This window comes from Varroa destructor, unplaced genomic scaffold (genome assembly GCF_002443255.2).
Source record: "Varroa destructor unplaced genomic scaffold, Vdes_3.0 BEIS01000003.1, whole genome shotgun sequence".
Classification (NCBI taxonomy): Eukaryota; Metazoa; Arthropoda; class Arachnida; order Mesostigmata; family Varroidae; genus Varroa; species Varroa destructor.
In genome coordinates, this window is record NW_019211456.1 from 32,745,709 (window position 1) to 32,767,088 (window position 21,380).

Below are 21,380 nucleotides of genomic sequence, written 5' to 3' on the forward strand. Positions count from 1 at the left end.
GATGGTGGAAGCTCGCTAAAGGTTTTTGCACGGCACATGCATCAAACACGAATTTTGGAATAGGCAGCCAACACATTCGAGTTAATGACGATTAAAGGGCGTTGGTAAATAGGAACTAAAATATGCTTGTAGAAATGTCTTGGACCTTCTTTGCCACAGCAGACATACGCTACAACCCATAGATCCGTTGTCGCTTAGTAGCAAACAAAGCAAGAGCGACCTATAAATGCATTAAGGCCCGCCACTAAATCACTACAGTACTTGCTTACCCAAGGCAACTGGCCTGGCACCCGTTGCCTTAACCACGACATTAATATCTGCTTTGAGGGCTTGAGCTTTTGAAAATCATAGGCATTGCCTTTAATACATTCATTAAATCAATGTCCTATCATTATAGCCTACCAAGCACCAAACTATTGATTAACGACGACTACAAATAGAAGGAAATTGTGCTTAACGAATAACAACGACGAAGGATTCGCGCCCAATAAGGAGGTCTTACCCAAAACAAAAGATAGTCAAGTTTCATTTAAAGAAAACTTTGCTACAAACCTTGTTAGGATTGTACTTTAGTAAGAAAATTTATTCATCCGTAATACACTTCATTATGAAGCATCACATTCATACGTTTCTCCGTCTGCCTTTTTGGTATTCTTTTCCTTATCAGCATTAGCGCTCAGTCATACATTCAATAGTCATCAATCGCTAGGAGCTTTTGTTTGTTCATATTAAGAATATATGCCAGCTGTTACGCTGATTCCCAGACAAGCTAGCGTTATTTTGTCGTCTATGTGGTTTCTTTCTTGTTTCAACAAACGGGTCGTCATTTTCCTATTAGATAGTTTAGTATCATCTCGTTGTGCTGACAACCCAGAACCAAGAGCACGAAAAGTAAGCATCTATTCTGTCTGGCCGTCCTTAACGTTTTGGCCAAGCTTATGTGTTTTATTTTAGCTATTTTCTATTGGCTTTTTGCGGCAATCGTCTTTGTTTTTTTACCATTACGGCATTACCGTTTTGGTAATTTATACAATCTTTAAAATTAGTCATCTTGCCCTTTCTTTCTGCTTACGGAGTGATATAAATTGCTTTGTATATTAGTTAACCTTAATTAGTTATTACTTAATATATAATAGTTTTTTTTTTCATTCATGGTGGAGATTATCACCGCACGCCATCATCACTTTTTGAGCCCTTGTTACGTTATGCGGAAAACGCATAATTTTATTTCGTTATTATTTGTCGTACGTTCGACTTCCAGCGCGAAAAAGGGGGCGCACCGGAAGTCAGCCAGCCGGTGCGACCGCCTCTGTCATAGCGTACGCTTCGTGTTGCCCCTATCGTCATATATCACATGAACATTTTGTGTGAATCTGGTGTCACAATACTCTATTATATTAATGTAATTCTCGTTGTTAATTAATCGTGACAAATTTTCTAACCTACGACGACATCATCTTATAATTACCGAATAATTAATACTTACCGCCACGGCCTTTTGGCGCAGAAGGCGGAGGATTGTGCCCATCAGCTTTTCGGGATTATGCCAACCCTTGAAAATTTCAACCATTTTTCTGTCATGACTATACGTATTGTGTAATATTTTGCCTCCGGTAGAAAAACGCCACTACACACAGATATGCGCGATACGAACGAATCCAGTGGCAAATCACTGCATGATCGATTTCAACAACCGCGAAATCAATCAGTTCCTCATATCGTTACGGTTATGGCTGGCAATGTGCGCTGAATTATTATAGAGAGCATTATCAATGAGAGCCGTTGAACTGAAAAATGACCATCTTACATTTGACCTAGCCTTTCTGTCGTCGACCTTAAGGTCGCATCCGGCTTTTTTTTTATTTTCACAGCTGTTTTTTTGTCACCTCGAGTATCGAAAAACGAGCATTAACTTTCTGTCTCGCCTGCCCCCGTTGCTTCCACAAGAAACCTCACTGAGCAACGAAGTGCGCCGAGTGCACACGGACTTGTTCACAAAGGCCGGAATGGAAGGGGTCCGCGTCATATAAAGCTAACGTGCTTACCACAAAAGAACTCGATCATATCGAGTTTTACGGAAAATGAACTAACGATGATTATTAAGAGAAAATCTCGTCTATATATTTTGTTCCTTTCTTTTTTTGTTGTCCTCTTGTGGTTGGTCAACTGTTGTGAAATTACTGAATGTCATACACTAACGCTACGGGTCGCCGATATACCGAAGCATCGATTAGTGTTGCTATTGCTGCAGCTGCTATCCGCAGTTGTCTTTGTCATCGAGACTACGGACGCGCCTGTTGAGTTTGTCCTCACTGTCGTCGTTGCGGCAGCTGCTGTTGTTCCTGTCGTTGACGTCGTCGAAATGACCTTCCCATCCCCGCGTAAAATGACAAAGCCATGGGCATATAGAGGATGATGAGAACGCGAATGCTGTTGATACTGATACGGATAAGAGCATTGATGCTGCTGCTGCTGCTGTTGCTCTGGCTGATGATGGAAGAGTTGATTTTGGTTGATTCGCAGGTGGCCAAGCGATTGCTGATCAACGACGGTGGATGGGGTTGCGCGGTACTATCTGAGCAGGTCGTAATCGGCTACACGGCCGCATGGAATAGTATCGGCCGCGCTCTGATGGTGATGCAGGTGAAGATGATAATGCTGTCCATACTGAAGTGGCCGAGGATGATTCGGATAATGATGCTGGTGATGCTTGCCATTGGCTAAACTTTGGTCACAGCTGTCTGCTGGTTGAAGGGTTTCTGATTCGCCCGCGTTGTCTGGGTCTAGTTGGACGGCCACGCTGAGCCGTGAATGCAGATGCTGGTTGGCCAAACGGATATTTACAAGACAGCCAAGGGGTGTAGGCGCCACATTGAACAGGATGACGCCTGTTAGCACCAATGACAGAGATACGACGTAGAGATAATGCAGCTAAATACGAAGGAAATCGAAAGGAAAATAAATTAGTACATATCAAGAAATACATATAGCCCTTGAGACATGAAGATAATGCCGGTATCGCAGCCATTATTCAAATGTCAACGAATCTACGCATAATTAGATCAGTTCTAGGCGAAGATATCAAAGTATATTTATTTACTGCGTTTTCTTGCGTTGTCCCACATATCTATAGACGCATATATACATGGTTATAAAATCAAGTAGATCATACTAACCCCAAAGGTCTTATTGAGTATGTAGTAATAACCGAGAAGTGACAGCCCGTCGGCGGATAATAGGGAAAGGTTGAGCGCTGTAGCAGACGAATTGGCAATAACAATAGCAGCAAACAGATACATCAGAGTCTGACAAAAACAGAATCCAATCAGTGGCAGCTGTTGGGGTGGCGGTAGCGAAAGCGCTATCTGTACCGCATCCAATTCCAAAATTGCCCTATGGATTCAGACACGTAGGAGAAAAGTTCAAGCAAAACAGGTTGAAGAAGAACACATTTAGCAAAAAAGAAGTACATTAACAAGCACATACTTAGCTTTGTAACGACCGTACTCATAATCAAATTTAGAAAAGCATCGTGGACAAGCACGCATCTTCATTCTGACGTTTGTGTACTAAATGCAATTTGTATAAGAATATGTTTGAAGGGTCGCACCCGTTGGCAACCTGTACAGCGTTTACTCAAAAGTAATGGGAATACGCTGCGTTACCGTTTGACGGAAGTCCACTGGAAGATTCAATGAGCGTTGCACTTGGCCTGACAACTATTGGATATTTCACATGGTAAACAGCGGCCGTAAAATCCATCCAAAATTTACCATCTCAGATCTTCTCTTTATCATGCGATCATTAAAAGAGATTACCTAATCGATCGGGCTTTACAATCGACTTTGTCTATTAAAAGCAATTGGTACGCTGATAAAAAGTAATCGAACGTTTCTACGGGAAGCAACGGTCATACTACACCTATAGAAAACAAATAACTGAATGTAGTGGATATTATGCTATCAAACATTATGCAAAAAAAGTGACCTTTGGCGAAGTACTGACCTCTATATTAAGAGGATACACATTAAACACATTTTCGAGTCTTTTACTAGAAAAGTCTTCGGGGCGCACGCCGCAGTGAACGCTATGGTTCTTCGTTCCGAATCGTTAGTTTTTGCGCCATTGTAACCATAGCGCACTTAGTCATACTGCTGGGGCTTGGTGTGATTGATAGAATACGTTAGTAGACATTCTTTTCGAAAGAAACAGCTTCAACAAAAACCTCACGGCTCCTGTTCTGGATAGAAACACGTAACATTCACTGCTGGCTTCGTCCATAACTGATGTAGCATTAACGGAGAGTGCTCCCGTCAGGGACTTCTACGTGTTAGCCCTCGCTCTAACTTCGTATGCCCTCTGGTTTTTCTCACCAGTTTTTCTACCTCATACTACAGTTGACGCGCAGCCAACTTTAAGCGCAGCTGAGCTATTACTTTCGATCAACACCCTTAGGAAGCACCAACGTCGTCTTGTTATAATGAAGATTATTTAGAGGTCCTCTAAAAACTATCTCTGCTAGTCTAATTAGGCCGACGCATCAAATAATAAGTGTCGCAGCAAATAAAATAACTTCTATTAAGGACGCTATATAATATTCCCAAAACGAAAAAAACACGTATATGTTATAAGATCATTATCCTCATTTGTAATTAATAATTCCACCGGAAGAGAAGCTCATGAAAAATTCTATTTGAATTACTAAATTACTTTATAATGATTGATGAAGACCAAGCTAGTTAGATTAATAATTTGCTGTCTACCATACTTACATCTGTATCCCACTTATCGCACTTGCAAAGAGGCCAATCATGGCAAGAAATTCTACACTTCCTGAGAATGCTTTAACCGTAAACTCCTGCAGGACATTTGAAACGCCGTAAAGCGCCCCTGCAGATAGGCACAGCATATCTCCAAACAGACGATTCTGTGGAGTCGTATTGTTGTACTCTAGGACGTTGCTCCATACAAGCGAGCCGATACCCAACAGACAGATCCCGACACCGCTTATATGGACAATTTTGTAGCGAACCTTTAGAAATAGCCATGATAATGCCAGCACAATTGGGATGCTAAAACAATCTAACATCTGCAACAAAGACAGATAAAAAAAAAATACCATAAGTAAGGTTACAAGTTGTTGTTTCCATTAAATTTGACCTTTTTTGCTTTCACTTGTAGCACAAACAGATGTTCCGTATACACTCAAATGCATATTCGATAATAAGTGAAAAGTCTGTTCTCTTTGTTGTTGTTGATTCGCCATGTGGATTTTTTAATCAAAACTGTTTGTTAGAAAAGTAAATTATAGGCAACTTATCTAACGACAAGTAAGTTTTGCTGTAAATATGGCGTTACAATACAATACGGCTTTGTATAGGTTCGTTGGAGTGCAATTACAGAATAGTTTTATTGCAGAAATTCGTTTATCGTGAAACGCTAGCAGTTTCCTCGTTTCCCACCTCGATTCGATTCCCGCATCTACGAACTTTTTTCAGCTATTGTGCAGATATCTCGTAAATGTAAAGCTGCTGTCAAGATAGATATACCTCTACCCACTAGTTCAGTCCATCTGTTTCTTTTCGTCGATGTTCAGAAGAAAAGGACTAATTGTGATTCGGATCAAACAGACCGCGCTCCAGTGGCCCATCGCGGAATAGAGACATTGATACAGTCCACACAAGGCTGCCTTCTAAAGACAGCTGTACCAAACCAATAATAAATCAGGGGGGCGTATTTGAACTAAAATCCAACGCGGCCGAATTCGATGGGACCAAGACTCACGCGGCTCTTTGACTTAGAGCCATTACATCAGCGGCTGAAGGTTTGGAATTTTTGGTCTTTTTTCATTTTTGCCACAGTTACCTTAAGACTGCGACCAACTACGACGAAGGAGACGTCAATGTTTTCGGTGCGTTGTAGAGAAACTATATCAGGACCTCCGAATGCTGCTACCACAAAGTGAACGGGCCGGCGTAATGTAACTTCGATTGGATAATGTCATCATAATAACAGTTCCCGGAACATGACAAGCGACATTCCTTTCCGGAGATTATTTTTCTTAAGGGAATGTTTTTGTTACAGTCAAAGCATCTTTCTGCTTGAAAAGAGGTAAGGACTATTCTCCGTTTTCGAAAAACGTTACCCTATATAACTAGTGTTTAACAGGCAGCTTTCGGAGCTACACTTATATCCACCAACCTCCGTCTTTTAGGCCAGCGTGCTGTAACAGGAGAAATCAAAGAAATATACTATTGTAACGAAGTGGCCTTACGCACACACAGACATGATCTTTGTCAGGACACCTAGCCAGTACACTTTTGTGCTTGCTTGCTCTTACCTGTACGCTGGGCAGAGTCGTATATTTGTAGGCGTGAAGGATGAGATAGTTGGCCTCGACATCTATTGCTGCTACTACAAAATATTTGACACCTCGACCTCGCATCACGTTGAGTAGCGAGTTCTCCCCTCGTCGACAGGCCAAAAACGGAATAAAAATAAGGAACATAATCACGTACGTAGGAAACACAAGCGTTGCGGATAAGCTGGTGATGCTTCCACTTCCAGCTCCAACTGCCAATCCCCCGCCCCCGCTGGTGTCAGTTCCTGCTTCGGAAAGGCTGCTGAGGCCACTGCTGCTGTCCTTCGCTGCATCCCGCGAACGGTGGACGGACTTGATATCTTGCAGACAGTACGCCGTCCCACAAACCAGCACAGATGCCAACTGGCCGCATATTACCGATTTGAGCGTATTGCTGTAAATGAATAGAAAGGTGAGTGAAAAAGCACCAAAATTAATAACGGCAAGTTGTGATAATCGTGTTTAAATTGAATAATGATAACCTAACTTCGTCTGAGACTTTTCGAGGTATAATACAACTAAATATGGCACTAAAGTTAATCAATATAAGAGGAAAGCTATAGCGTTTTCTAATAAAATCAATGCTCTCTGTACAACTTGTGGATTTGACATACGATTGTCTGTTAAAAACAAAATTTTCACAGCTGAAATCCAATCTTGCCGCATTGAAAAAATCCCCACCAAAATAAAAAAAGGAAACTTATTTCTTGTACGAAATTGACGGTCTACGTTATCGTTAGTTTTTGTGCGGCTTCCGGGGAATCTAAAAAGGATTTCCATAAGCCGAATCGGAAAATTCTTGATAAAGTTCGAATTAATAGCGCTCAAGAGTTCATAAAGATGGCTCAAAAAGCCATCTTAAATACATCCAAGTTTTCATACAAAAGTTAACGGCCATTTTAAAGAAGATAATATTGATAGCCGATTGTGACTGTCCAGAGTTAATTAGGCTCCAGTTATGGTTCGTTGTTTTGAAACCTTTTACACTTTTTGGATTTTCCGAGCCGTTTCTAGGACTTTTGGCCTGCTATCAACCTGAAATTTACCACAGCCGAAAATGTCTGCATGTCGCGTATTCCAGTGAAATGTAAACAAGTTTACGTCTACCAATATCGCTTGATGCACGGTTACAATTAAAACATTATTTGTGAAATAGTATAAATAGTTTGGAAACGACTAGTTAGTGATTTTAGGTCCCGGATTGTAGCTACAGTTTCAGTGAATGGTGACTATATTACGTAATTGTTAGAAATGACACTTCCTGGACCTGAAATGTCGTTGAAACATTTGACTTGGGTAGCCGAATCTACACACACATATAGAATTAGTAAAGTACCCTTGTAATGAGGTTTTTGCCATTTTTCAGAAACACTCAATAGATGGGTATATATAACGTCAAATAGTTTAGACATGTGTATTTCTAGATAAGGAATATTTATATAGGCATAACCTAAATACGCTTTATTTAAGCAGCAATTTAATCGACATTTTGGTCAGCAATTGGTTGAATATAATCATTCGGAGAAATCGCTCGGCTTTAAGGCCATTGCAAGCCGCTACGTTCAATGTTAAAGTTTGTACGCCGCATAGTCCTCAAAGCATGGGGTTGAATAATCTAATGAGATTGATTAAGGTCCAACTTTTTCTTAGGAAGCTAAGCATTCATTTAAGTTTTGTCGCGAACAGTCAGAAGAAAACTTATACTGCGATTGTAGACCTATCATTCCATATCAACTAAGGCTCGTTGTTTATATATATGCATCAAGTTGATGGATTTGGTACGGCTATATAAAAGTAAGGCACTATTCTGTCGCAGAATATTGATTGTGCCTGTTAATACTGATGCTTAAATTACGCAACATTAGTTTTTTAAATTCTTGAAAAAATCCATTTTATGCAAACAATTTTTTTGCAAACAATTTTTTTTGCAACAATTTTATATTGCGGTAAGATTTATGGTCGATAGTGAGACTGGATATTCTAATCTGCGTATACGAAAATAAACACCACGTACAGTCTTCACTAAAGACTTTTCAAGTCAATTACCTCCTTCTATTTGTGGAGTAAATACACTACAGTATAAAATCTACAAATGGAGCAGACTTGAAAGTAGCACATTTTGGTGAAATCATCTGCAGAAGGTGCACGCCTTAGCTTTCTTTCTGGTAAAAGCTCTGATTTACAAAATATGAGAAACCTTGCGACTTTTAACAATTTCTCAAATGGTCTATTTGTATGAAGGAAGTCATTCCAGTTATTAAAAAATCAATCAGCGCAAAGAATCGATCGAAAGTAACAATGCAAACAGAGCATAGCAAGGTTTCATTAAACTTTGTCATGTAACCAAACGTAAGTAAATTTGGCATTTTCTTTTGTTTTTTTGGCAAACTAACCTCTTCTTTTTTTAATACTCTTTACTTATTTGTTGCGATACACTCATATATTGTACGTATGTTGTATCTTACTAATTGCGGCAAACATATGGCGTATGTTAATAAAACAGAATTATTTGTCTTGTCATGTGTGGAACTTGGGATTACGGCTTATACACTAATTGTATAGAAAGGTATTGTTTGATAATTCCGACGTGGAAGTTGAATGAATAACATAATTGCCTGCTAACCTCAGGGACACGCTGTGGTGTGGGTTCTAACGTGGGCGTAAACAGACTTTCGCTTGCGTTGGAGATACAGGACGTAGAATTCGAGAATAAAACACGATACTCTCGGCTAAACGTCCCTCAGCATTTTTACTTGCTAGGCTAACAGCTCAATGAAAGATTTTTTTGTAATTAAATGCAAACTAAAATGTAAGCTTCAAACAGCAAATTTGAGCAAGCTCTGTGACCCCATAATCGTCGCTTAAAAAATTAAGGTAAAAGTTTTTACTTCACTTGTGATAGCTTTTCTATAGCTGAATGATGCAGTTCACAATGAATCGCACCCAGTGATAGAAATCATTGCTTGAGGAACCGACAACCTCTATAGTTTTCTCCTATAAATTACGATAATTTATGGAATGTTTTGGTCCATGCAATATCAGGACACTGCGATAAGGCTACTGATTCTTTAAAAAGACAGTAGTAACAACTATGGGCCTCGCTAAGTTATGTCCCAGTTCTCTGACCTCGAAATAGGCTTGCCTAAAGAAAAGTAGGCTTCATCAGATCATTAATGGTAGGTTTCTTTAGCAGAGTATCGCAGACAGACATATAGAAAACGATTTCTGTACAAGCACTAAAGGGGAGAAAGTTGCTTCTATTAACGACGTTCTCTCCTCAGCCAGAGGAAATCAACGCTCAAGGTACTAATCATTCGGCACGTAGATGAATGTGTACCTTGGATACTCTATTCGTCACTGAAACAGGTGTCTACCGTCAGCGAGAAACCCTGCAAAACACCGGCCGATTCCCTAAGGAGCTGCTAAAAGAGCGTAACTCTACGTAGCATAAGAAGACTGCTGCACAAAGGGCCCGCTTGCCTTGGCTGCAATGTAGCTGTTTACTTGCCCTCATACTTTAGCAAACAGCAGCTTAAAGCTTAGAGCTTAGGTAACTTGGGTCTTCCAAATGTAACGTTAAGAAGATTAGGTAACTTTTTAAATAAGGTAGTTCTTATAACGGTAACTTATAAGAAAAGTCTCAATTTGGAACCGTTTTAGCCTGTCGTTCTTACGATGATGGTAAAGCTTAGGAATGTTTTAAACTTTTAATTACACGCGTTTTTGACACAGCCCTGCTTACCAAAGTTACCATCTATTGTCCCGCAATATGACTGATAATCGCACACATTCGAAAAACGTTTGGATGACCATATACTTAATCCATTCAAAATAAACGGGTTTCTGTCCGAAGAGCATAGTGTACAGGCTGAATGGCCAAAGTATAGCGTGTATTCAAAAATGAAAAACTACGTACGTATTTTCGGGTGAATGCAAAAGGGAAAGGAAATGTTCAGAATCAGAAAAAGCCTCTAAAAATAAAGCAGTGAACATTTCCTTTATAATAACTCTATTAAAAAGTATATGACAAAAATGAAAGGTGTTTTTTTTTTAATTAATGGATCCAATGGCTTAACTATCAGGGGCATGTCTGCGCATATTTGGGCTAAAATTAATAAAATAATAAAGACGTAAAGCATGAACAAGTGCCCGCTCCAGCCCGTCGGTCTGAATCAAATGGCCTGATAATTAGAGTTATACGAATACCTTGGCTCATATCTTGCCAGCTATTGATGTAGACCATCTTAGTTTCATTTTTGATGATATACCCTTGAAGTTCTCTAACAAACATTTTAGACTAATTGGTTATCAAGTTAAGCAACGACAGATCTCATTGACCCCTTTGAGGCTGTTTAATTGCTGGCTAAGCACGTCCTACCATGGCGGGCCGCACTATCATTTATCCTCTTCTCAGCTTTGTTTGAATAAACGCGCCACAGTAAGAAGCTACGATTGAGGTGCGTGAACAATAACATAACTCAATATGCCAAAGCATTCGATTCTATATCAATCCAAAGTTTCATGGGAATTTCTCAATATGCTTCCTTTCAAATAGAGATGTCTGAAAATACTTAACATCGTATTTTACTGGTAGAGAAAATACAGTCCGTATCGGAGAAGCGTTATCCGGAAGGTAAAACGTCGTAAGGGGAGTGACTGCCGCAGGGTCTACTCCAGGCCCGCTCATATCCATAATCTTAATTTTGGTTTCACATCACTAAATTCCAGTTTCGAGCCGATTTGCTATGCAGACGACATTAGCCTTTTGCATACGTTGTACAAAAGACTGCACTCAAAAAAGAGCCGTCTAATTGCTCTCATTGGGTCACGACTACAATTCAACAGGTTGGTATTAATATCAGTGAAGCCACTATAGTGCTATTTAGGTCTGTGCGGTCCGGGTTGACATTGGATAGCACACAAATAACTACTATGAAACCAACTATTTAGATTCGTCTTTGGCTATAAACGATTTTGGATCCATTTGATTTAAATGCTATGGAAGTGTAACTGTTCCGGCCAAAGTCAGATCGCTCAAAGTACACTACGAGGTATTAGTTAACACCTATATTGGGCTGTGCTAATTCTTACTATCACTCATGAGGTAACAAATACTGTCTAGCCTAACAAATGTGATGCACTTAGGCCAGCTTACGAATAACACAAAAGAAACCTTCTCGAATACCTCGAAGCCTCAGCGTGAAGTATTTTTGCTAACAAATCATACTTCACCAGTTCGGTTGCTGGCCGCAGCGTCTCACAACACCCGATTAACAGGCAGATTTTTAAAATAGTGAAACGTTGCTGGATGCTAATTCCGTTTACTGCTAACATACGTTCATCTTTTTCTTTTTGAAGAAGAAGAAGAAGATCGTGATATGAAATCTATTCGAAGCTCATCTCAGGTCGTTCCGTACACAAAACTGATATTTACAGATTAAGACCGAAACTTAGTGATAGATCTTATCTGTTGAAAGTATGATTAACCTCAGATATGATGCGATGGAACCGAAGCAGTAAAACAACAATATATAAAATGTTTATGATATTTAAAAATACATTTAAGTCACACTAATCCAATTTCGGCTCAATTTTCGACAAAAAATTGTTGACTCTGCCATTATCTTGTTGAAAGGGAACGCATGTCCGGAAGGTTAACTAGAAAAATGCGCGTTTTGTCTATACTAGACTAGTGTCTATTTAATTTGTCCGGTCCACAACTTATGGCATAGAAAAAGGTAATCGAACGAGTTTGCTCTGTTAAATTATCATCCTTAGGCCATTCAAGTTACCCCTCTGATTAGTAAGTTAGCGCGATATCGTCTCTAAATGGCGGCCTAGTTAGTATTATTCATTTTATTCTGGAGTTTGGGCAACATGTTGGGGCTCTTTTAAAATATACGATCTGAGTTACCTGTTTCCGTTGACAAAGTGCCTCGTATTCGTAGCAATCCCGACAGTAGAGCGAGAAACAACCGCTCATTTTCTTTATTCTGTCATACCTACTTCTACACCTTTGTTTAACTTCAAGTTGTGCTATTTTATCATTTTAGTCAATGAAATGAATTATATTTGAGGAAACTTTGTTCCTATCTCTTTTACTATCTATTCGGTATGTATCGAGGCCATTAATACGACGTTTAGCCTTTATGGTCGTGGACCTAATAAAGCTGCTGTCAGCGGAAATTATTTTTTTTGACACACATTTAGCTTGTGTTGCGTATGACTGATCTATATCAAATATATCCTGTGTACCATATTCTCTGGTCTGTCTTAGCTTCCAAGAGAGAGCTGCTTCCAGAAACTGCGCACACTCTTCCTTCGGGACACTCCGCTTGGCTATATAGACAGCAGATGAAAATATCAATGCATCCATAAGGGTCAACATGCGCTCTCCGATTTAAACCCTCGCGTCATCGACAGGAATTGTTCCATAAAATTTGGGTTTCAGTCATCTGTCCACTTCTTCGGTAATCCAATCATGGGTCTGTACCTGCGGCCGCTTATCCTGTTTGAGGCCTGAGATCACCAGTAGCTAACGACCGATAATCGTTTCCATGTATATTTTACCACTTTTGGTTCGTGATTATAATTTTTCAGCTTCCTTTTTAGCATGAGAAAATGCTTCTTTCCCAATTATCGTTTGGAGATAACGCAACTCTAAAGAAGAAATTTATATTTTGTGAACACATCAATCTGCTGAAGGGTCTTAGAGGCAAATCAGTTTACGATTAGGCCAAGTTCTTGTCTTTTCTTCATTAACAGTATGTTTCAATAGCGAGCAGTTCTTTACTTGTTACCATCGACACATAGAGAAAAAAAATACGTGTGTAATGAAATAAAAAAAACTCATGAAATTCATCATTGCTTCCGTACACCTTTGCTGCTACTTAACTCTTAGGTGAACTAATAGAGTCCAACTCGGATTTCCGGTAAAAAAAACATCTTAGAAAGATATTTTTAGGCGTTGGCTTCATTTTAACATAACTTTGAAAACATACGCAGAAACACAAGTTTACTTATGGATTTTTCTTTTTCATTCTATAGTGTTACGAACGCGACTAATAACGCGGTGTTGTAGTTTTCTACTTATAGTAGTTAGTAGTAGTTATAGTTAGTTTCTAGCAAAATCAATCTATTCAAGAGATTTCATACCAGCACAAGTGACGAATCCTATTCAATAAAAAAAAATACATGTATATTCACCGAAATGTATCGAACAAAACCAAATCAAAAGACTATTAAACTGTGCTATTTTTAAAGGTCACTAAACACTGCAGAGTCCTACATTTGCAGGATTATTACAGGGATATCCTGTAATATTCCGCAGCTAATTGTTTTAAGGCAAAGACTGACTTGTGTCTATGATGTAGACTCCTAAACGGAAGGGGTCTACAGAGATTTGTGATTCCTAGAGAAAACTGAAACGAGCATATTAAAAAAATGCAATTTGAAATCGTGATATCAAATAAGTAAAGCGTATATAGAATTTGAACCCGTAAATCTGGCGGCAGCCCTTGCTTTCTGAAATGAACGCTATCTAAACCAAGTTGACAACTATAGTTTTACGGTGATGGAGAAATAACAAACGGGCCAAATAATGTGTCCTTGCTCTGTCTCAGTGATGCTCTGCTTGCTAAAAAGAACGGGTTTATAAAATTAGAAATATCGTTTTATTATGACAACGAACTTATATTTGGGAAATCCAACTTGGCAAAATGTTTCCCTTCGTATTCTTGAACGTTTGTCCTAAATATCCCAAGCTGTATCGTTTATCAAATAAACGACAATAAAAGAATACCTCTATTGTTAGTACCGAAAACGTCACTTAATGTTTTTAGAATCTATGTGCCACATACATTCTAAAGGAGAGACAGTTATTGAGGTGGTGTACATAAGATAAGTGCATATTATTAGTTTATATACACACTTACTTTCTGCGATGTCTTACTTAGCCCAGCTGTGGCCCTTTTTGTATTTACCGGAAAGACAGATACATTTGAAGACTTGCCTATGGTCTTTATCTTTGTCTCTTCTAGAGACTCGGGATCAAATGATAGGTCGTTTTCTGCTTTGCCATATATCTTTGAAAACGATGTATACCTTATTCCGTAAGGCGCCCACAGAACCTTCGAAAGAATACCGCAAGACGTTGGCTTGAAGCTACAAACGTCATATAGACCTGAGTGTTTTGCAGTTGTTATCATTTGTCTTGAAGAACACAACTGCCTTAGTTCTGCTAAATTAAGGACTCTAACGATCTTTTGATTTGTAGAAACGAGAGATGTGCGTTTGAAAAGTAGCAACATCTATACAAGTAATCTCTTGATTACCAGGTGAATATTTTTCCGCTACGTCTGGCATCTTAAATGGTTTGAGTTTTACGTCCGGTATCGTATGAGGCGTTCCACCGAACGGTTGATTCCCGGAACAAAGTGTGTCCACAAGTTTAGCAGGCGAATACGCTACCTACTGCATAATCACCGAGACAGATCTGGATATCAGAATCTACTTGAAATAAATTCTTTTGAGTGCCTTAAGATAGGTAGGTTAAAACAATATAAAAACCTATTTACAGATTTTTTCATAACAGACGTTTCCCTAAAACCGGTCGATTAATGACTTGTTGGAGTTGATCTATGAGTTTTCCTCGTTTAGCATTCTATTTTTATCTGTGCAAGTCTGATTGAACTACAGGGATATATATAAGGATGAAATACCTTAGAATACATCGCATCGCTCCTCTTTGTAGCCGAGAGGCCCTCGAACCTTTACCTAATCTGTAGTATATCCCTTACGTTTTCGATAAACGCCAGTTATGAGGTAGCGGACGACAATTCATTAGCAAATATTTCGAACAGACTGCCGCGTAACCGTATGAACTATACGAGAGTTATCTGAACCTGAAGTGCCGTGTTGACATAGCACTGTTTAATTATTCGAGTGCAAACTATGGGGGAAAGACAATGTATTTTGTATAAATACTGACGCACAGGGATCACGTTTGTTTACGTGTGAGTATCGCTAATAGAGAATCTGACCAATCCGTCATACGAGTATTTTTGTCTGAGCGATCAACCCTGACTTGCTTTCAATTTCATACGATTCTATCATAGGTCCACTGCTAAACTTCGAAGTCATTCAACCTATAAATGTTGTACTCACATGTTGTGACCAACAGATAGTAATTGACCTTCTTGCCTAGGACGCGTGTTTACCTTTTACTTTTCTATAAAATCGGTTTAATCGATTTCGATAGAAGCGCCAGTTACCTATACGTGTCTTGACTCCATTTAGTAGTTTGTTATCGAATCGTTCATACTTCAAGTGGCATTATCTATTTATTTACGTAACATATATATTTATCATTGGCTAAATGGGAACGGATGTAAAAAAATGGCCAAATCATTCCTTTGTTGCGCAATTGCAGAGGCCTCTTTAGAAGAAGCTATGTTTGAAAAAATCAAAATGCTACATCATGGAGAACTTTTCCGTAACAGAGACACAACGTTAGCTTTGTTGTTGTAGATTTGGGGTTAACTTCAAGTTAGAAAGGACGTCTTGCCCATTGACAGAGGGGACTCGGACGTTTATTTGTTTAATAATAAGACATTTCATAATAAGCGCTCTTAAATTATTAACTTTTAAAAATCGTCAGATCATTTTGTCCTTTAATTCTTTGCAAATCATATTTCTTGTGCAAGTTTTTTCGAAAGTTGAGAGTTGTAATCTTTATGCAATTTTTCTACCTAAATAGTAAATCTGTTTACTATTGTATTGTCGCCTCTTTCTAATAATTAAATTGGGAAAAATTATAGCTTGTTACCTGTCTTCTATTTAATCTCGTAATTCCATGCAGTTTGCGTCCTATTCGCAATCTGTTGGGCTTAAACAACTTGAAAAGTCTAACGACCAGATAGATCTAGAATTTTAACTAACAGTAAAACTTCGAAAGGAGTAACTTTTGTCCCGCAGGCGAAATAAATAGGATCATCTTACGAAGCTCGCATTGTGTTTTGTTTGGCTCACAATGACGACACACGAACTGATCGCAGACTATTGTCACTCGCAAGTTTCCGCATGTAATAAGAAGAGAAAATCGTTCCGTCAGTTCTACCAAAAAATTGACGCCATTTAGCACGGTAATTTTGATAAAAAGCAAAAACAAATGCACCTCTACTACCATTAAATTACCGTTATGAAGAAGGGAAACTGCGTCCTATCATATCGCACAATAACATATATCCTTTGAAGTACAGACACAGTTTGACGAATTTGTCTTTTTGCGCGATTACTGTCATTTTTTCTCATCAGCAATAACATTTTTCAATAAATACGTACCACAGACTGAAGCGTTCTTTTTTTTGTTGATGCTGACACGCAGCGTATTCATCACGAACGAAGCTGTCCCGCTCGGCAACGTCTCCAAGGGAGCCCGTCTGCTCCATCGCTTGTCGTGTCACGGCCCGTCGTGCCGTGCTGTACGTCGTGCACTCGCAACCGCCGTTACGAAGCGGTCGTGGTCGTGCACAGAACGTCCTCGTAGCAACCCTGATTCTCCTTCGACCGTAGTGGCATCAGCGCAGCGATGATCTACATCGTGTTTTTTAGACCAATCAACATCTATGAATAAATAGCAAGGCCAGCATCGAGTATCGAGGAGTATTGAGCAGCGTCAATAAGCTGAACTGCTTTGAGCGTTACCGGGCAGAATAAAACATTAGGCAGAGTCGGCGGCCGACGAAAGGGGTCTGTGGAGTTCGCCTCGCGCAGTAACCAGATGTTGCCAAAGCACCACTAGGGAACAAGACGCGTACACCCTTAATAACCAAAAAAGTACCTGAGTGGCTTCTCAGCGCCTGCTGCCGATCCACGCTACTCGGGTGACGTCTGGTCCAGAGTAAAAAAGTATTAAAGCAAAGATATTTGGCAATGCCGGCCTCTTCTAGAATGTTTTTCTATCTTGGTTCATATTCTTTGCAATAATTTTTGTAACTAAATGTTGTGCTTATTGCTACTGTTACTGTTGTCGTGGTTGTCGTTGTTGCCGCGTCGAATCAAGTAACCGATATTGACCGTAACGGTTTGTATTCTTCAACCGTCTGAGACACAAAATCCCACTTCTAAAAATCAAGACCCAACGCGGCACCACTGACGGTATGTATCGCACCACACTTACAGCCAGTATTCAGAGATCACACAACCTATAGGTAACAACACTCTTCAGCAGACTGCAGTCAAAGCAGTACTCGTCGTCAGTCAGCAGGAATAGCAATAATACGAGCACGCCGATTAGCGCGCGACACGATGGCGTAACATAGACGCAATGAAAACGTTTTCATTTTTTAAGAGAGAGAAGAAACAACACGCCAGCGAAAAAGATAAAGCAAATATGGTAATTAATTGTACAAATAGCGGTTAGAATTTCTCCGAACAGGATATCACACAGGAGAGGAACACGCACGGCAGGTTACTCCAAAGGAGAGAAATGATCCTGTGGAACACCACTGGCCGGATGACTACATGGAAATAAGGAATGGCCTATTGATCAAAATACTCCAATGTAGTCCAAAGCCGTCAAGCTCATGTCATTAGGCGTCTATAGTCCTTCATGTACGTGTACGTAAACATACACACGGCCATCCACTGTATTAAGGGGTGTAAAGTAGTTTTCGTGGCTTGAATTACGTCGGATACTTAAATAACTACCATTTTATATCGACAAGTGATCGCGGGTGATAAGTAGGGTGCGCACCACAGCAATTGCAGCATTTTAAGCACGATAAGACTTAGGTAGCAGAAGTGCTCCATCTCCTGCTGTTACACTCTCGTCCACGTACGATTGTGTACGGCATTCAGGTTTGCCTGTTCACTTTGGGCGGCATCACATCGCATAGCAATAGCACAGGGGCAAAGCCCAACGACATTTAGCACACAGAAAACATTACATCAGCGGCTGGTCTTGCCGTTTCCGTTTGTTGTCCTTTTTCTCTTTTCCTCCGCTGCTATAGCAATTGAAACAGGGGATGGCAGTGGCGGCGGCAGCAGCGGCTCTCGATCTCGAATTGGACATTCCATGAGTCCATTCTTCCAATCCTCCACGACGGAACGTACTGCACGCGCCGAGGAAAGACGACCGTGCCGAGCCGTGATGAGTAGCACCTTTCGCTTTGCCGCGACCCGCCTGCCCCAGTTGCGATGCTGCGTCTGCTGGAACTCAGCCGCTGTCCTCGTTGAACGCAACTTGATTCGTTTGTACGGCGGTAGCTGGGGTGACTGCTGTGGCGCGGCACCTCATGCGTTCTCTCCTTCCCCGACTATCCCTGCTGGCTCTCTGCTTCTCTTTCACTCGCAACAGCAGCTACTGAATGCAACGTCGCGCGTTTGGCCGCAGAGTGGAGGCGAAGAGCGGAGGGAGTAGCGCTTCGTGAACACACACCATTGTAGAATAGAGGCAATCACAGAGAACAAGCTCTTTGTGTAAAGAAGCTCCGAATTACCGGCCAACTTTTTCTTGGTTATACTAAATTGTCTCTTAGAGCTGCCGGCCAACCAAGAATACACAAGGAGCCCCAGCCTCTCTCACTCACACTGCTGGCTCAGTGTTGAAGGCCCTCCCCATTCCCCCCTTCGCGCACGCACCTTATTTCCGTTTCCACGACGTTACAAAAAGACGCTGTAAAGTGCTTTCGACAGAGTAAATCAAAGCCTGGTATTAGAAAAGAAAAACCAGACATATGAACTCATTTATAACCCCCTATTAAAAATGTTTCGCTCTTATTTAGCGGATTGCGCTTACTGGCTTGAAATCAATGCTAACGTAACCCATTCTCACTCAGTAGTCTCTGCCATTGCTCATTATTATATGCCATACCTGTATTAGGCGTAAATCGACACCAGTTTAAGCACGCTAGTAGTCTAAGGATATATTGTCAACCATTATTTGTATAGATGTTACTTCGCTCTGCCCGGTCTGAAGAACTACCTGCTTCTAATGAATAACAAAAATAAAGCATAGTATGAAAATTAATTGTATTTAACTTAATGCAATTAACACTTAGGTGTGCAAATTACAGATCACCATGATACTATATTTTTCCGCAATGTGCCCCCCCCGGCCCCGCAAAAAAAATGCGTACCAACCCTTTTAAAAATGTGTAGATAATTCCCGTTAGACGAGCACTTAGGCTGTGTGCTAAGAATGTATTCGTCATTAATTCCTTACCCTTCGTTAACCCCAATCTACCTGCGTCTGAACAGATACGGAGAGAAAATCCAAACAGCACTTTTTGAATCTCAGATTAAATAAGATGCAAAATTGAAGCTTCATTTAGCTCAAGACAATAGCTCGAATTGAATCTTAACTGATGTTTGCGCCTAAAGGACGTCTACAGTGGTCCTGCGAATGTTATCAGCAATGCTTTAGATATTCGAGATGAATTTCTGAATATGTAATACATTTTACACTCATACCGCTGATAGTCCTCTCTCCCACATAACAAAAGTGTGTTTGAATTTGAAATCGTAAGTATTATTGCGGTTCAGTGAAACGCTTAGTTCAGTGCAGCAGCAGTAGTAATAGTTGTAATAAAGAAGATCTCCTCCAGGAGACTTCAACCGCTCAGAGACAGGCCAGCAACAGTTTAAAGGGGTTCCGGCCCTTTGTTGCGTGATTAGCATACTCAGTGTTTCGGAGCGAGTCGTCAATCTGTGTCCTCGCTGCTGTGGACGCTTCATCTGAAACATCCGGTGGACAAAATTTACTATGACATTCGAGATACAGCATCGTACGTTGATCGCATCACTTTTCGAGGTTCAGATTGACGACACATCGTCTACGCGGTTATAACATGATATTAATGAAAGAAACGATATAATTTCGTGTACTAATTCACCGATCGGTTGGGAAGAAGGTATTGAGCTAGTACTTCGAGGGGTATTCAGCGTTAAACTCTACTACTTCTTGTTTCTGCTCGTTACATCAGTAGATCTGTGTAAGTTTTATAAGCAGCGATATTTCGACCACCGCTCATACGCAGCCATTTTGCCACTGACATGAGACGATGAAAACAACGCTCGAAAAAACTATGTACTACAACCTTAAAAGATCAGAACGGTGAAAAGCGGCGACACTCAAACTGCGCGATACCAAGAAAGCACTTGTTTCTCGGAACAACGTTAAAAGCTCGCTAGGAGCGTCACAAATATTTTTACTTAAAAAAAATACCTATAATTCCGTCAACGTCAGAGTAGTACGTGGACATATGGTCAAATAATGAGCTCGTTACATTCATAACATATCATTCATTCTAAGAATGGCGTTTTGCTTAACAAGAGATGCATTTCGGACATTCCTAATCGTTGTTCCGTCGCTATAACAGACAGTACCGGATGTAATAAAATTTAAAAGCACATAATTTATTAGCTTAGAGAAACACTTTATAACGCAGTAAATACGAAAAGAGTACATGTCTTCTCACGTATATATCTTACTGATGATATGTCCCACGGCAAGATAGAATACCTTGAAATAACGCAAACACACACACACAGAAACAAACGTATTCGCAAAAGGCCAAAACCCGCATCTTGATACCTCACTCAGTTGTGGTAAAGATTTTGTAATGCAACGGAATACGTCTGTTTTCTGTGTGTAGGGCACCTTGGGCCGCTCCCTTCAGGGATGATTAACGACATAAAGTGTCGAAGGCGATACGCCATCACCTAGCTAGAGTGGTGCTTTGTTTTTAAGCTGCTTATCGATATGGAGTCAGCACTTTTGCCCTAACTCGATCAGCTAGCCACCCCATTTGATCTATGCGGAGTAGCTGAAGACAGGGAGTGTTCTTAAAACCAGACCTTAGAAACACGTAAATCAGATCATTTTAGCTATCTAATAGCTTCGGGTGCTGTGTATTGTGATGCGTTTAGGCCAAATGCAATATGGCATGAACGCTATGAAAAACTTAGCCATGAGGTTGGAAATTTAAACTAAGACCTTTATCAGAACTAATAAAGT

The 21,380-nt window shown here is 40.2% G+C and overlaps 1 protein-coding gene and 1 long non-coding RNA gene across 2 annotated transcripts; one reads left to right on the top strand and one right to left on the bottom strand.

Annotated features, from left to right (window-relative positions):
* Nucleotides 1–523: 523 nt before the first annotated feature.
* LOC111246618 (queuine/queuosine transporter SLC35F2-like) lies at nt 524–20,104 on the bottom strand. The gene is made up of 5 exons (XM_022796494.2): nt 16,703–20,104; nt 6,341–6,755; nt 4,773–5,089; nt 3,177–3,393; nt 524–2,931 (listed from the first exon to the last, which is right to left on the bottom strand). The coding sequence occupies exons 1-5, from the start codon at nt 16,807–16,809 to the stop codon at nt 2,572–2,574; spliced, it is 1,416 nt and encodes a 471-aa protein (XP_022652229.1). The 5' UTR covers nt 16,810–20,104; the 3' UTR covers nt 524–2,571.
* On the top strand, nt 14,017–16,881 carry LOC111246621 (uncharacterized). The gene is made up of 3 exons (XR_002671737.2): nt 14,017–14,906; nt 16,337–16,503; nt 16,746–16,881. It is a non-coding gene; the product is annotated as an uncharacterized LOC111246621 (long non-coding RNA).
* Nucleotides 20,105–21,380: the final 1,276 nt, after the last annotated feature.